We start from the raw sequence: 17,220 nt of genomic DNA, 5'->3' as shown, positions 1-17,220 counted from the left end.
TTAGCGGCACCAGGTAAAGGTGCACATTGCTAAGCAGGGCCACAGAATCACAGAATCATTGGAAAAGACCTCTAAAAGCATCAAGTCCAGCCATTAACCCAACACTGCCAACTCCACCACTAAACCATGTCCCCAAGTGCCACATCTCCACGGTTTTTGAACACTCGCAGGGATGGTGATTCCACCACCTCCCTGGGCAGCCTGTTCCAATAATTTGATCAAGTTCCTCTATATTATCAATATTTTTTTGTCTCCTTTCTTAAGAAACCTTCCTGATGATAATTATAACTGGCATTTGGATGCTGACTATAACAATGACCCTTACCAGCACTTTTCTCTCTTGAACACAGCAAATGCAACTCCTTTAAAAATGCTCTATTACTCTCACTATAGTTTATTATGCACATAGCACTACTAAAATATGCATATATTTATGAGATAAGGTGCAACCTATTCTTTCCTAGGACAGTAAAAAATAACTAATATTCTGTTAATATTAGAAATAAGGAATAAGAGAGTTAATATTTTAAAATAATATGAGGTCAAAATGTGACCCAAATTTTCCTTTTTGGGAAAAAAAATCTTCTGAGATGAGAATATCAGTGCACCTGGAGAGCACACCATGAGCACACTATTTGGGTTATACTTGCTGAGAGAGGGAAGGAGGGAGAGAGGAAGGAAGGAAGGAAGGAAGGAAGGAAGGAAGGAAGGAAGGCAGGCAGGCAGGAAGGAAGGAAGGAAGGAAGGCAGGCAGGAAGGAAGGAAGGCAGGCAGGAAGGAAGGCAGGCTCCGAATTCAGACTCTTGAGTGTAAAACATGCAGCATATGGTCAGGCTGGCAGAAGAGCCTGATGGTGGCCACAGACTGCAGTGCAGTGTCAGCATGAGGACGATGCCAAGTGCTGCTCCCACTGTCAAATCCCAAAAAGTCCCCATTAGACACTGCCTACAGCCCCACACCAAAACAAAGAGCTCCCAGAGATAACAGCCATGAAGGGGTGCAGGCAAGGGCTTAGCCCTAAAGCAAACTGCTCCCTTGGACTGCCATCAATATTCTCTATTTAAAACCCCAAGCAACTGCCCTGATGGCAGTGATCCTTATCAGCTAAATTCCCTTCCTGCTATCAGACTCATGAAGGGATCAGAGGGAGATCTGTGGTAATTAAAAATGAAGGAGATCAAATTTGTAAAGCACATTCCCAACTGTCAGGAGTGATTCAGAGGTCTGGATTCTGCTGAGGGAAGCTCTCTGTCTGCCACTTCCACCTCCATGTATGTATCCTACCTCCAAAACAGTATTGGGAAAACGCCTGGAGGGGACATCTTAAACGGGAAGCAGAGGAGAGACAGAGTAGGTCTAGGAGTAATAAATATTGCCTTTTTCCTAGCCAAGATCTTTCTGGACTTTGAATGCATCTCTTCACAGGAACCCTTGCAACCGTAATGTGACAGCATTAAAAATGTGACTCAGCTCTGAACAAACAGAAACCTGAGAGGTGTCCAAGCAGTCTGGTTTGGCCATGCCATGGCCTGTCCAGAGGTAGCCCAGCCCCACAGGGTGACCACTGAAGTACCACACCATGCTGAATGGGAAAACACAGGCTGCAGGGTCTGAAAGTGGTGATGACTACAGCCCCATATGGCAAGGAGAACAGAAAAAATAGAGAGGAGTGAAATACAGAACAGGACACATTGTCCCAGTGCCTTGCAACTGAAGAGCTGCTACTGCAGCTTCCCTCACATATCTGGGTCACTGCACAGCAGGACCTCCTACAGCACCACAAAAACCTCTCCTGTGAGCCTCCTTCCTCCTTCCCACCTACCACCTACATGGGAGAGGTGTGGAGGGCAGGAGGGTAACAGGAGGGAAGGTGGATCATTGTGCTGCTCGTGCTTGTGGCAAGAAGAAGGTGAAAAACCCTTCTAATAACCAGGTCGTAACGTAGTCAAAATATGACAGCCCTTTCTACTATGAACCCCATGACTATTTCTCAAAGGACACTCTCCTCTCTGCAGGTGAACTTTGCTGATTAAGTTTCTGAAGACTCAAAAACAGGGTAGAATCCTGGCAGGTTTCGGAGCCTACAGCAGTTCTAGGGAATGTTGGGGCTGTGCTCAGCAGGACACAGTCAGTTGTGATTTGCAGGTCGCTGTGTGCTTCAAAATGCAGCAGAGCACAGAGATAGCCAACCTAATTTTAAATGGGTTCATTCAAATGAAAAGCAGTAAAACACAGCATCCTGAAAACGAGCACATCTCAAGATACCAACTGAGCTCTGGTGCAACAGTTCAATTGCTCCAGACATGGGAAGCACCTGAGCTAACACATTTTTAGCAATCTCAAGTGTCTTTCCATTCCACTGGAGGCCACAGCCTAGACGTATTTACAGAGCAGGAGACATTTAACATATTGTTATACCATCTTTCAAATTCCTAGTTCAGGCACAATTTAAAGAGAATGACTGCTGAGCATTTGGAAGAAGGAGAGGTTGTCACAGTATTCTCAGGATTCAAAATTAATGACAGCCTGCACGTCACTTCTGTTTTCAGGGAGCAGGAAAGATCAGTGGCAGATATTCTCAAGCAGCAGCATTTCTGAGTAGATGAAAACAGCTGCAAACTTTGCAAAGTCAGCAGTGACAGCAGATGTGTTCCAAAAAACCTCACTTTCTCATACAGATTCCCCCATATCCATTGTGTCCACTGAGGGCTCTACAATCTCAAGGAGACAAAAAAGCCCTAAGAGCTCATGCTGCTTTACAACTGCAACTGCTATACAAGTGCAACTCTCTCTTAAGACCAGAGACATGGTTGGCCGCAGTGTATCTCATGACTAACAGATGCTGAACAAAACTTCTGAAGATAACTGACCTCTCAAGCTAGAACTCATCCTACCCAGACTGATTTTACTGTAGGCCCTGATTCTGCAGGTTGAAGGACCAAAGAAAGACCCAAGGAGACTCCAGGATTCTACCAAATGCCAAAATGCCAGTGTGATATGTCCTGGCACAGGGTAAGTCCTCTGAGATGTAAGAGAATCTGAATAAATTTCAGAATGCCCAGAAAGACTCACCTCAGAGGATATGGCATAGTTCTGGCATTTCTTGATAGATCTTGGGATAAAATAGGACCAGGCCTAAGAGAGAAGGAAGGCATCTCAAGGAGCCATCAATGTGAGTTGTGTGCAACCCCTGGCCAAGCCTGAAGCACAAATCCCACTCTGCACACAATCCACCAAGAACGTGAGTTGTAGACGCCTCAGATACAGAACTTTTTGTTTTCCTTAGGGTGCAGAAATGCATGCTTTTAGTGTAAGATGTCTTTGGTCCAGCTGCTGTGCTGTCAGATGAGACAGAAGCCATCAGCTTAGAGAATATGACAAGACAGTAAGGAGATATTTGTCAGCATTTTCAACACATCATCAACAACAGACCCCCATGTGCAAACTCTAGAGATTTGCAGGGCAGTCAGTTTTCAAAAGCTACCTCTCCCAGTTTATCCCACCCACTGGAGAATGGACTGTCAGCCAAACTCTACTCTGGTTAAAATATTTTACAGTAAAAACTACCACATTAGCCAAGCTGAATGGGAGAAGGGTTCCCTGCACATTTCTGCAGTGACTGACTGCTGTTGACAGATTCATGTTTTCAGGCTGAAAGATTGGTTGTTCTTTAAGCAAAAGGTGAAAGACTAAGAGATGAGAAACCTAAAACTACTTTTGTCATCAGAACATAGCCAGACAGCTCCTGAAGCCAGTTAATTTACTATACACAGAAAAAAACTGCAGAACTCCAAGAGCCCAGGGAGATGAGATCTGAGGGCTTCAGTAAGACCAGATGAACTGTCATGGGATTTAACAGCAACATTACAAGAAGGAGATGAGTCTTCCAGTATATTTAACAGAATCCTGTATTTTAGTGTATAATATCAGAGCCCATCTGCTGGGAAAAGTTTTCACCTTGTCTCGCAGAGGCCAGATATTGAGAAGCCAGAGATTCGTCTATTGTTATAAACCAGCTGAATTCTCATTGTAAGTGATTTAAAGACCAGAAACAGGCACAAATAATAGAAAATGAAGAAGGAAGTGAACCATTTGTTGAAATCTATAGCAGAAAGTTGAGGATAGTGTAATGTTGCTGGACCTTAAGCCATTTATCACAAGATTTAAGAAGAAATAATGTATGTCAGAAAAAACGAGTTATACCTATGTACTTCAGGGTACACCAAAAGTGGTTGTGCAGCAGAAGAAATAAAACTATCTGCTCCTTTATAGTGCAGGTAGCAAAAAGTGATAGGCTTGAAGTATAACAACGGAGATTCAACAGCAGAAAAATCTTTAACAGGAGGGAAAATGAAAAGGACAAAATATATGAGCAAATAGCTGGAGAGCTTCTGGGCTCTTCATCACTAGAGTGCCTGAAAACAGTCCAGCCAAACATCAGCCATGAATGACAGTCATCTCTACTACAGCTATTTGGGCTGGAGGATGAATTATGGGATCACCTGAGATGCTTCTCAGGTCTGTATTTCTGTAACTGAAAAAGCACCTCGTAAGGATATACAGAGATTCCAGATTTAAAACCTTGGAAACTAAACCCAAATACCCGGAATGACACATTGACAAATGACGCTTGCAAGCAGTCAGAAACCTTCCAGTGATCAACACTGCTACAGAAAACATTTATGTACCTCACACTGGAACATAAAGAAATGAAAATAAACCTTTAGAGAAGGAGAGTCAGGAGTGAGTAAATCTCACCTCTTCTACAATAGAACTGCAAAAATGTTGCCATTGTTCATCCTATTTGTCAGATACAATAATTTATACCCCCTGGTATAAATCACCGCTAGCATCTTTTGTGGAGAGAATTGCTAGAGCAAGGAAGTGTGATGGGAAAGAGCATTCAAACTGGGAAGCTACAAAGCAGTGAGGGATGTGTTTGCAGAGCAGCAGTTCGTTTATATGCCAGATGCAAAGAAGTGTTTCAACATTTAAAAAAAATGGAGAACCAAGTGATATGAAAACACTCCAAGTTGTTAAAAAAAACAAATGCATAAATAAATAAAATGCAGGAGCTTCATCATAAAAATAACTCAGGCAAGTAAGACATTTACCATTCCTTATACATTCAGCTTATGAATTAGCTAAATAATGAAAGTAATGAGAATCTGGACACTATGCAAATATAGTTTGACCACTCCTGGTCACCATTTGGGCAAGTACAGCTACAAATGAACTGGAGAGCTGAAGAACTGGGGAGCAGGGCAGCTCAAGACAAGCAACCATACCTCTTCAGGAGTGCTGTCATAGATGTGCCTTGTCTGTGAATCAGCATAAAAGGCTACCTGTAACAGACAGTGACTTGCACAGATACACTGCAAAGACAATCCCTGCTCCACATCTCCAGGAGACAAAGTCGGATTGGAGGGGAAGGACAACTCAAGGAAACTCGGGACATCAGTGGCAGACCTTAGAAGCCCTACAAAGGTAAATAGCACAAAAAGCAGGTAACAGTCTGTAAAATGAAAAGTCACAACATACTGCATTCCTTCCCTTTCACGGGGTCAGGTAGTCCAGAGCACTCCACTGACGGATTCGGGACAGCCACCCTCCATCTGGAGCCACTGCTGTCGCACTCTGTGTACTCGAAGTGGTAATCTGTCTGCAAGCAATTACAAAGAGTTTCAGTTTCATCATAACATTTGCATATTAAGCTCATTAATCAAGACTGGGATTAGCAAACTCAGTTGTAATTAAACCAGAGAGGAAGTAGCTGGCGTGGAACATACTGTGCAGCTTTGATGATTGCCATGTATCATCACAAAGCAAGCACAGCACTCATCAGAAGCTGTGCAGCAAAATGCTAGGGCAGAAGTTGGGATTTGCAAAAGCACTTGATAGACAGGATGCAGATTCCACTAGAATTTTTTTCCCTGTCTCTTAGAGCAGGATTGATCAAAAATTTCTGTCCATCACAGTAGCTGATCTACAGCAGCCAGCAAGGCTTCCTCTTTGATCAATGGAGCAAGCCATACTCAAGAGCATGAGTCATGCCATGATAGGCTGGATGTCTAAGATGGATGGGATGATTCCTTCTGCAAGTGCCTTTCCCTCTTTGACAATTTCAGAGGAATCCCAGGCAAATTAGGGCAGATAAACCCAGTACTGGGATACCTCTGAAAATGCCACCCAGGGTCAGCTCTGAAGAGTACCTCAACACAGAACGATGGTGTGAGGGGAGATCAGTGCCATGGTCTCTGTGGCTGAGATAAGCCCTGGGCAGACTCAGTGAAAAACAGTTAAGAAACTTCCTAGCATTAGCTAGGAAAGAATATTAGCTATTCATCTTATTAGTAGTATTGACTCAGATCCCACATAAAATCTAGACTCACATTTAATTACATTTTTAGTTTTGAGTTTATAGCTCTGTTTTCAAATTCAGAGCCCAGAAGTTTATGATTAAAATAAACCTCAGCAACATCTCATTCTTCAACCAGTTTGGTACCAAGAGAGAGTTGGGGTGGAGCTGGCAGAAACAGTGAATGACTTTCGTAAGAGGGAACAGACCTGTGTTCAAATGACACGTCCTGGCAAGCTCCTCAAAATGGCTCCACATGGGCAAGGCCACCTCCAGCTCCCTCTGCAGTAATCAAGGTAAAACACTGGCCATATGCCTATTTTAGACACCTGTTGCAGAGGGGACAAGGAGATAACCCATCCTAGAAACACTTCTTTCTCCCCACTGGCTACAGAGGGAAACTAGCCACTTAATTTGGATGGAGTCTTCTCCTTTTCCTTAGGGGAAGCCCACCTTCATTACTGCACATCCCTTCATGGCCCATAAAAATAACACAAAAATTCATGGGGCCAAGGAAAATTTAGCCACAGGCTTGATGTTTCTGAACATCATTTTGGGGCAGCCTGGTGTGGTGATCCATAGAGTCTGGTTGGCTCCTTTTAATTTATCTGTCTTCTCCTGGTAGGACTGGCCATGAACCAAGGAGGGAAGGCAGTGGCCTTGTCTGCAGCCCAAGGCACAAGCCCAAGATCTCTTTAGCTGGTGCAGCTCACTCTCGCTACAGCAAACCCCAAGCAAGAGGCAGCAGAAATCTGCCTTCCTGCCATGACTGCAGACATCAGGCCCTACCCTCTGCTACCCCAGGAGGAGCTACTCTGTGCACACAGGGATTATTTTGGAGACAATCTTTCCCTGTTCCTTCCCTTGCAGTTGACATTGTACATGATGGACCAGAAGAAGGGGGATCAGCTGCATAAGAGTTGATCCATGCTGGCTCTGATAATAGATTAGTTAATTCCTGCAAATATTCAGCTGACTCACATGGAGAAGACTTGAAATTCTCATTTACAATGAGAATTTACTAAAACAAACAATACCAAGTTTAATACTTCTCCTACTGTTACCATAGCTCTCCAGAGATACTCAGATGTTAATAAAGTTCTACCTAAACATCATTAAAGCCGTTGCTATTTTGCATCCAGGTGCAAATAATAATCTGATTTCTCTGGAATTAATATTTTCAAAGCTCAATAATTATCTTTGTAGCTCAATCAATGGTTTAGAAACCTAACTCACAGCACAGTGACAAGGAAAACTATTTGTCTCAAAAAAACTAAACCCAGATCAACACATGAAATATGATATAACACACTCCCAACTCTACAAATATACTCAAATGTAATATGTATTTTCCCCCTTTCATCTAATTATGCAATCTTTCAGGAATGCATTAAAAAAAAAAAGTCCTGAATCTTGGTATGAAATCTGCCTACAAGGTGACCAGAATACATAAATGTAATAGATCCATCTCCTAGTTCATATGACATAAGAAAAAATTAATCTATTAAATTAAATATGCAAGACTGGAGTGAAGCAGAGAAAAGGATATTGAAGCACTCTGATGCACTTTCAGATCCATTTCCTATTTAGTATCAGGTCAAAAAATTACAGACAGCAGTTTGGTGTCAACAATCCAGGCTGCTCTCATAGCCACCCTCTCAAACCACACTTCAGTGATGTTGAGCCAGCAGTGTAATTCCTCTGCAGCCAAATTGGGTCCCAGAAGTGAGGCAGCTGTGAGGGACACATCATGCAGTGCAGAAACATCCCCTCTAATGGTTGGATAGCTGTCAACTATCAACAGGGATTCAAAATTCAGGACAGCAACAAAAATTATAAAGAATACAAGGCTTCTGCTCTTCTTCCATGTTCAGGCACATGAGTCAAATTTCCATCCCTCCATGGAAACCTCTCCAGCTTTAACCATTCAGATGAGGTTTCTGGAGAGATGGACATAACACATGTCCTTCCCTCTGACCACCCCATCCCTGTGTGCAACAGTGTCCACAGAGGAGTCAAAAGACTCACAAAGTTTGTACAGCAGAACAAGAGTTCTCTGTGGTCTCTTTCAATTACTTTTCCCTGTACTGTGCTCAGTTCCCTTGTGGAAGTGTGGTTGGGGTGGGGTTTTTTGTTTGCTTGTTTTCTATCTGACTTTCAATTCAGCTTTATGTCTGAAGACACCTCTGTGGACATGGCTGTTTATCTGATAAGTGACAGTATTGAAGACTCTTCGAATTAACTTTTGCCTTTGGTCATATACCCATACATACACAAAAATCTCTGCCAGCTACCAATGCTAGTGTCTTAGAATCAGAGAACCACAGAATCACAAAATGGTCTATGTTAGAAGAAACCTAAAGATCATCTAGTTCCAACCCTCCTGCAAAGAATCTGCAAAAAAAAAATTCCCCAGAGAAACTGTAGATGCCCCATCCATGGAAGTGTTCCAGACCAGGTTGGATGGGGCTTTGAGCAACCTGGGACAGTGGAAGATGTCCCTGCTCATGGCACAGGGTTTGGCACGAGCTCTTTAAGGTCCCTTCCCAACACAAACCATTCTGTGATTCTATGATTCTACGAAACAAATACTGAGGGCTGCATCACAGGCACAGCAGCAGCTCACAACTTCAACTTTAAATTAACTGCTGTGGCTACTTATGGTGGGTGAATGTAACTACAGGGAGCTGTGGTTCAGCTACATGATCCAGCATCTCAAGCTGGTTTAGCAGCCATGGTGATGCCCTCAGCCCCCAGCATAGCTCAGGTCCATCCCTATGAGCTGGAAGCACACCTTGGCTGCAGCACCCACACCTTTCATTACACACAGTGTTTCAGGCATGGAAATTGCCCATTAATGCTGCTTACCAGGCTCAGTGCTTCTAATCTGCCTCAGGAATTTGAACTTTCAAATATAGAAGGCTGACCGTGGAGCCTCCTCAGCACCATGGGACACTCACAACACCTTTGTTTCTCATGGAAAAATGCTACTGCATTATGTTGGGATTTCTTCACAGAATCACAGAACAGCTTGGGTTGAAAGGAACATTAAAGATTGTCTACTTCCAACCCCATGACAGAAAAATTTCTTCACCCACCAGTTCTCTGAAATGAATTTCATGGCAAATCCATTGCCAGATGTTATCTGTTGCCAGCTACTACTCTGGCTCTGCTTTCAATGTTTTTTCCCACTATCATCAACTCATATAGTATCTTTACATTTGGCCACAGGCCTGTTTTAATTTTAACTGTAATTCTGACTCTGTTTTATTACTTTTCTGCTCTTAGCCTTCATCTTCTAAACATGTCCCTCCCTCAGTTCAGCTATAATTTCCTACAGAATTTCTTATTTATTGATCATAATTCCTAGGGTTTGGCAAAACTGGTTTGAATTTCAGACCCAAAAAGTAACTTTCCATTGGAAAGTGTCTCTCAAGAAAAAATTAACAACATCCACATAGGGTTAAACTTGGAAAACATGCAATTTTCTAAATGGAAAATCGTTGCAGTGCATTTGGCAGGGGCCACAGCAGCACAGCATTCAGAGAACTGGCAGACAGGCCTCCAGAACACAGAGCTCTGACTCTCACCCCGCGGTTACGGCGAGTTCCCACGTTCCTAGAGGTTCTTAGTTTACATGTTTTAAGTTTATTGGTTCAGGAGTTCTCCACCCAGTTTTATGTATAAATTCATGTTTATGTATTTCCCCTAGTTGCTTATGTTTTAGTTCTGGAAAGTTCTCCCTTCTTCGATGCCCCATTGGTTGGTTCATGTAATTCCCTCTCCTAGGTTATCCCCATTGGTTATTCCCCTGTTGTCTCCTCCTCCTCAGTCAATCCCCATTGGTTGTTTCCCTTTGTTCCACCCCCGTACAAAATGCTGTGCTGTCCCCTTTTTCCTGGTCTTTGCCCCTGGACCCTCCACTGGCAGTAAACCAGCTGGAACCTACAGAGAGACCCCTCTCTCATCCTTTGCCTCTGCCAACACTTTTAGACCACCTTTGTTTGGGGCTCGCTCCTTGCAAAGGAGCCAGCTTTTCCTGCTTGCTGCAGCTGACAGCTTTCCTTGCAGGCTGCAGCCGACCCCTGCCTGCAGCAGCAGAAGCCAAGTATGTCTGCAGCTGGATGCTGTGCTGCCCCAACAGTGTCAGAAAATTGGGGCTGTTCCAAGAAACTGCTCAGGATCAATGTGTAGTCCTCAGCATTAAATTTCAAATGAAAGGTTAATGGTAACCTGAAAAATGCTACCAGAAATAGGCATCTGCGTTACCTGCGTTTGGTTTGCCCTGTGCTGAATTCTGCTTTATTGTTCTTGGAGAATTAGTGAAATCACATCTGCAGTACCATGGAAAACTGTAACGAGAAACTCTGTGACCTACACATGCTCTCTTGGAAGCACACCATGCCCAAGAAGAAGCCCTTGTGCGTGATGGCAAAGAGATGGTGCACCGGTCACAGCTCTGCCAGGGGCACAAAAACACAACAGAGTTTTTCCAGAGTCCTATGCTCAAAACACATCAATATGGGATTGATGCTGTGGGCCTGGCACCCTCGCACACACGCTGTGCAAAGCTCCAGCAGAGGTCTCCTGGCTCCCTGGGACCTCTGCCCTCGCCCCAGCCAACCACGAGCTCGCTGAGCAACACTTCAGCAAGGTGTGTACCACTCTGTGTCCCCTGCAGCTCCCTTCGCATACAATTCTCGTCTTCATTTAAAGTGATATCAAGGGGCCCCCCTTGCCCAGCTCCCCGGACACCGTGAATGTAACATTAGATGTTTCCAGACCTCTACATCTGAACTAGGTATCTTACAATCCTCCACAACAGTTGACTGACACAGGCATTTCCAGGGCACAGAGCCTCTGCGTTAAAGTAAATGCCTATTTCAGGGCATTTCTGAAACTCTGCAAGTATTGTTTTCCTCTTCACTGACTGGAGAGCCTTCTTCCAGACAACCCCCGCAGCAATGAGCTTTCTCCATGACAAAGAGCAACGCCCTCTTCAATGCCTTTCCTATTTTTCTGCACCAATTTTTTCATTGCTGCCTTTGACATACATGGGATGCCTTGCACTCCTTCCACTTAATTAGAATTGAAGAGCAGAGAGGGCACAAGCCCTTACAACCAGTGCCCAATGCACTGAACACTCAGTCTGGGCAGAAAACACTGGATGAAGCCCAGGAGCAATGAGCATTTACCATATCTGTTATGAAACACAATAGCAAAAGGCTCCTGCAGTTTAACAGTTTGCTTTACTCCTGTTGTTTTCCAACCACACACATCACTGAGGCAAACTAAAAAAAAAAAAAAAGAAAAAAACTCTTCTCTGCTACCTGCCCAGTATTGCTAACCAACAACTCTCCAGAGGTCTGACACTTACTCCTTCCCTGAACGTGGACTTCTTGTTCCACTGGTGCTTTTGCTTAACCCGATTAACTGCACACAATGCGATTAAAAGATACTGCTTGCCAAAAGGGGCATCCATAATCTTTACAGACTTCTGTGCTGTCTATATTTACATGTACAATAGGGATTAGCTGTGTATTTATTAAAAAAAAAAAAACAACCAACCCTCATCACAAATAAAAGCCTCTTTTAAGGAAAGAATGACTACGGGCAGAGATAAGAAGGGAATCCAGCCTCACTGAGCACTACTGTTATTCCCCTCAGACTCATCTCAATGAAAATGAGTCAACATTTTCACTTCCCTGCTACACCAAGAAATGTCACCCCAAAAGACAGCAGATGCAGGGACAAGGCATTCTCCCTGCATGACTGTTTCCCATGTCTGGCTTCCATAGCATTAGCACACTCAGGGACTATGCTTTCAACACTTTGAAACTACTCCAGAGCTTTCAAGGCCTGCTTATCAGTCACTTCTAATTCAGGCTTTGGAAAGGAGAAGCAAGTTCCCATTTCTTGTTAGTTTTGAGCTTCTATCCCTTCCTCCTCTTTTACCACACTCATTATTTGTAATTATATCTGAAATATCCCTGCTGCCCCTCTGTGCTCCTATCACAGCAGCCCATGAGGGAGCAGCAGACCCTTGTGTCAGCAGGGCTGTCACATCACTCCTCCAGACCTAATGCCCAGCTCTACACTTCTCCCCAACATGAGCGTGTTCCTCTTTAATCTCCTTTGAAATTACTTATATCAGTGATTTTCAGCTGAAAACTTGAGCCAAGCTTTCAACTATTCCTAAATCCCCAAATTCCTAAAGACATTTACGTGTATTCTGCCACATTTCTCTTTTCTGGACCCCTAATTCATTTGAGGGTTTTTTGGCAGTAAGAATCCCATCCCTAATTGCATTACATAGAACTTCACAAGGCAGCTGCATATATTCAGACTTTCTGAAAATCAGCCTATTTGCATCTTGAATCTAATTCAAGCACCAGGTTTCAACTACCAGAAGCTGAGTTTGGAACACTGCCAAAGCCATCTGGAAATTAAAGATGAACTGAAGAGGTTTACTGAATGAAAGCCAGAATTCAGCAAAAATATATCATCAATATTTGCAAGGAATCAGAATAAATCACATTTTACTAAGTATTTATATAACCTATTTAAATGTAAACCAGAATTCTAACCCAAATGTGTTAGAATAAATGTCCAGAGCTAGGCCAGTGAGCAGAGTGACCTGCAGTGGACAGATGCCTGCAGAGTGATGGGTGAAGTTCAGAGAGCCACGAGAAGCTCTGTCAGCAGGAGGAAGACAGAGACAACCCTTAGCAATGTTTGCAAACAACAACTGATAAAAAAGCATTTGGATGAATATTGTGTCCCACTGGAAATGAAAAAGGCACTGAGTTCTCACACTAACCAGGTCAAAGGACTTCCTTTGCTGTTGGTCAGCCTGCTGCAGCATGGGATGCTGACCACCAGAGAGATAACCAGGAGGTAGTTCCAGCACATCCCAGGTGTTCAGAGTAGGACACATGAACTGCATCTGTTTCTCCCTCCACACCTGCTGAGTTTGTATAGACTCGCTTCCACACAAATATCTGAGGTTAGGTGGGACAATCCTTGCTGGTCCTTCCTGCTGCACCCAGCAGTGACCTGCTGGGCTGCAACTGACATTTTCAATGTGTTGGTGCAGCCTCTGAACAGCTTCCAGTCCCCCTCTCAACTAAGCCTCCCAGAGATGCTTGTCATAGAAGTCATGTCCTATTTCTATAGCAGGGTTATAAATTAAGAGATTGCAGGGCTAGAAGGGCATTTCAGAAGCCATTTAGTCCATCTTCTTACCCCCCACACCTAAACCATTCCTGACAGAACTTTGCCTAACCTTTTAGAAACCTCCCAGTGGCAGATACTACACAGCTCTGCAGGGTGAGGCTCATGGTTATTGGCTCGATAAAATGATGCTAATGTACTCAGACCATTCATCAGGCAGCTAATGAAGCAGATATCATCTGCAAGGAAGCTGAGCAGAAGAGCTGAGAGATATACGTGGGGGTGAAGAGTTTATTTGTTGAAAAGCACAGCCCAAAATATACCATTTCAGCATATAAAGAGATTCAGAGAGCATGGCTGGCACCAAAGGCTGGCTGTGTCCCCCAAGAAATTGCATTTACTATGCTATACAATTATATATATTTATTATATGATTTGTAAGAAGGTCGTTTCTTAAGGACAGTGCATTCCCATGTAACACAATATCAACTGTGTGAAACGGGCTGTGCTCTGAACAGTTCTTGTCTTGGCTGTCAGGCACTCTCTCTCTGGCTGTAGTCAGTGGAAATTTCTCCAGCCTCACAGGGCACCAGGTCAGAGACCATCATCTTCCAGCAGAGGTGGTGCTTTCTCACTCTGACACTTCCTCAGCCTTTGCCAAATCCCTTTCAGCAGCAGCCTAGTAATGGCTATGAGAGTTTTTATTATCATTATCTTATTTTTCCTTTCAGGGACCATTTTCAGTCTGAAAAGGTCAGGTCAGCCAGCAGCCCTTTGACTATGAGAAATTTATTTTTCTTTTAAATAAAACTTGACAAAAAAGCTATGTGCAGCCCAACCCCTAGCCATCTTTGAAAGTGTCTGGGATTAGTTATTTTTGCAACCTACAGAAACAAGTAGCCTCTAGTAAAATAGTGGCTCTTTCATCCAGGGCCTTATCTGTTGCCCAGTTAAGTCAATAAAAGATATCCACTCACTTCAAAGGACAACAGGATGAGCCACAGTTAACCAGCTCATGTACTCATCACCCTGATGATGTTTAAGTAACAGGTGATGGTCATTGCCGTCCTTGCAACTGAAGCTCTAGAGAAAGCAGACCTTTCTACCTTTTAAAATAATCCCACTGAATTTCATGGAAGGAGATACCAAATAGAGAATTCTACAGGATGGCACAAAATGGTCCTCAAAAAGATTATTTTCAAGCAGAGAAACTATATTTGTGGAGGCATCTCTGGTGATGGTTTAATAAGCTAATAAGAAATCCTGAGCAGTTTGCTTGCCCCAAACTATGTCTTTTCTCTTCCCTTGTGTCAGCACTACATTTAAAAAGAACCTGATCCATCATAAAGTCATTTGTTCTCCTAGTTTTCAGCAGAACAGCTCCCTGCACACTGTGTCAGCACTGATGTGGACACAGGAAAGAGTGGCAATGCGTGGCCAAGGCAGAAAGATGGACAGAGGAAGAAAAGCATTTTCAGTCAGGAACAGGACTGACCTATTGGTCACACAGACTTAAACTGGATTAAATTGATGGTGAAAGCACTCATTGATCCTGATGTCTCCTTTCCCAGCTTCCACAGCTGTATTATTCAAGGGTTTGGGTCTCTCGGGCACCACAGAACAGTTTAATGAATATGGAAATTAAAACAGTCTCTAGGGATACACATCTCCAAAGCCACTCAATAGCGTTTCCAAATGCATGTTCTGGATCTTAGCAACAAAGCCTTACAAATCTTCATTAAAGAGAGACTTTTTAATGCCAGTCAGACCATAGAAAATTGAGAGTTAAGAGAATAAACTTTGTGTTCTAACTGCATCTTTGGTGAAATGCTGATTCCTGTTTCAATACTTCCTACCCCTGCTTTACAAAAAGCAACTTGCAGGAAAGTCATCAGGAAGAAATTCAGACATGATGACACACACTTGCATTGTATCTTAAGACCTAAAATACTCTTTTCCTAGAGGAGAAAGGAGGAGTTAAACCTTTCACCCTGCTTCATTGCCCCTCCATATCTTGGCTTGGGTAATTTGGAGATGCGGGAGTGAGGGCTGTAACACATTTCAGATAATGCACAAGATGAATGTAGCAAATGGCACCGTGTAAAAATGGCAGGAGACATAAAATCCTTTGGCAAACAGGCTTGGGTCTCTTACAAGGCACAGGCAGGTTATCATGGACCAGAGGCATAAGTCCTACTCCTTCATCAGCTGCTGGCTTGCTTGTGGAGTCTCAGAGAAGTCTTCACTCACCTGCCTTACAAGTATAATCTCATTTGGCACACTGGAGATGAGACATTTCTCTGCAAATTATTCTGGGAACCAGACCACTTTTTATTGTCTTACCTAATGCCAAATTCTAAGACAGGTCAGGAGTGGAATCCAGCAGCTGAGTTCTTTAACAGATAGTACTGCCTTATCTACAGGCAAAGGGAAAAACCACAAAACAGATTTGAATTTACTAATGCAATTCCACAGTATTTTGCCCACTGTTTGCATGGCTTCAGGGAAATGAAAGGCCTGAAGCACTTATTTTCTTTACACTTAAGACTCTGCAATAGGCCAGTTACAAGTGCAGCAAAGAGGACGCTTCTGCCAGGAGAGAACTTGTAAAAACAGCAGGTTAATAACCTGTTCTGTGTTTCTGGCTGGTCATTCCAACACATAAGAGCCACCAAAAGCACCCACCAGAAAGAGGGGATAAGCTGTCAAATGGCATGGCACAGAAAACAGCAGAAGTTTCCCCTTCTATTTCCCTACCAACACATCCTTGTCATTATCTGTCACAAGAAGTCTCATCCCTAGGCTGAAGGGATACTCCCTGCAAGCATTTGCTTTAGGGTTCCACTGCCCAGCACTATGAAAAACAGTGCTGGTTAATATCTTTGGAGTTGTTTGGTTTAGAACAGGATGCCAGTCAAATAAGAGCAGTTCAAGCATCAGGAAAAACATTTCAACACAGCTCTCAGGTGGGACCTGCTGCCAGGACTGGACTGAGGAGTTCCACCTCATCAGAAAACTTTTTATAATATCCATCCCTGTATCTCCTAAAATACCACCAAACTTTTTTAGCTGGATGTTAAAAAGTTAACTGTCTCAAGGGCAACACAACTTTCTCAGGTCACAAATAAATTTAAATGATGGTGTAAAACTGCCTGGCATGTTTCCAACAGCAAGGATAGAAGAGAAATGAGAGAGACATGTCCAATATCCAGCGATTCCGCTGGGAGGAATATCTGCTAGATGTGATCAATTAATTCATTGTAATGAAGAGCACTGTAACCTGCTATCAATCATTTTTGTCCTGTGCTTTGTATCACATGGATTTCTAATATATGCACATGCCAGGGGACCTGCAGGAATATTATTCAGCGAGTCTTTCAACTGGCTTTTTTAACTACAAATCATTCAATAATTTGTTAACATGTCGGGGATGTGTTAATGATCTGATGACATTTCATTTACAACTCTTGTCTAGGTAAAGCCTCCAAGGTGCACTAAATACAAACAAATAAAAAAACCAGTCACCTTTAAGGAGTGTGTGGGCACGCACACACCTGCCTGTGCATTTTCATATGCACACACAGCAACTCACACGAGGATAATTCTGTCATCATTTAACCCACAGGATCCATGTCCCCTTGGTTGATAAAATTTGGTACAGCTCTGCTGCCTGCAGAGCCACACTGATT

The 17,220-nt window shown here is 43.2% G+C and overlaps 1 protein-coding gene across 2 annotated transcripts in view; it reads right to left on the bottom strand.

Moving 5' to 3' along the window:
* Positions 1–17,220, bottom strand: part of ELAPOR2 (endosome-lysosome associated apoptosis and autophagy regulator family member 2) — a 94,640-nt gene that overhangs the window by 40,508 nt on the left and 36,912 nt on the right. Inside the window, exon 2 of one of the 2 annotated variants that reach the window (XM_042053475.1) lies at positions 5,542–5,662. The exons of the other annotated variant lie outside the window; for it this stretch is intronic. Coding sequence (XP_041909409.1) covers positions 5,542–5,662 — 121 coding nt within the window. The remainder of the gene's footprint in view (positions 1–5,541; positions 5,663–17,220) is intronic. 2 annotated transcript variants of the gene reach the window in all.

This window comes from Corvus kubaryi, unplaced genomic scaffold, assembly GCF_017639235.1.
Source record: "Corvus kubaryi isolate FWS band 111438036 unplaced genomic scaffold, C.kubaryi_AGA036_p1.0 135, whole genome shotgun sequence".
NCBI classification, from domain to species: domain Eukaryota; kingdom Metazoa; phylum Chordata; class Aves; order Passeriformes; family Corvidae; genus Corvus; species Corvus kubaryi.
The sequence above is the reverse complement of the archived record's forward strand: the minus strand, read 5'-3'. Positions and strand labels throughout refer to the sequence as shown.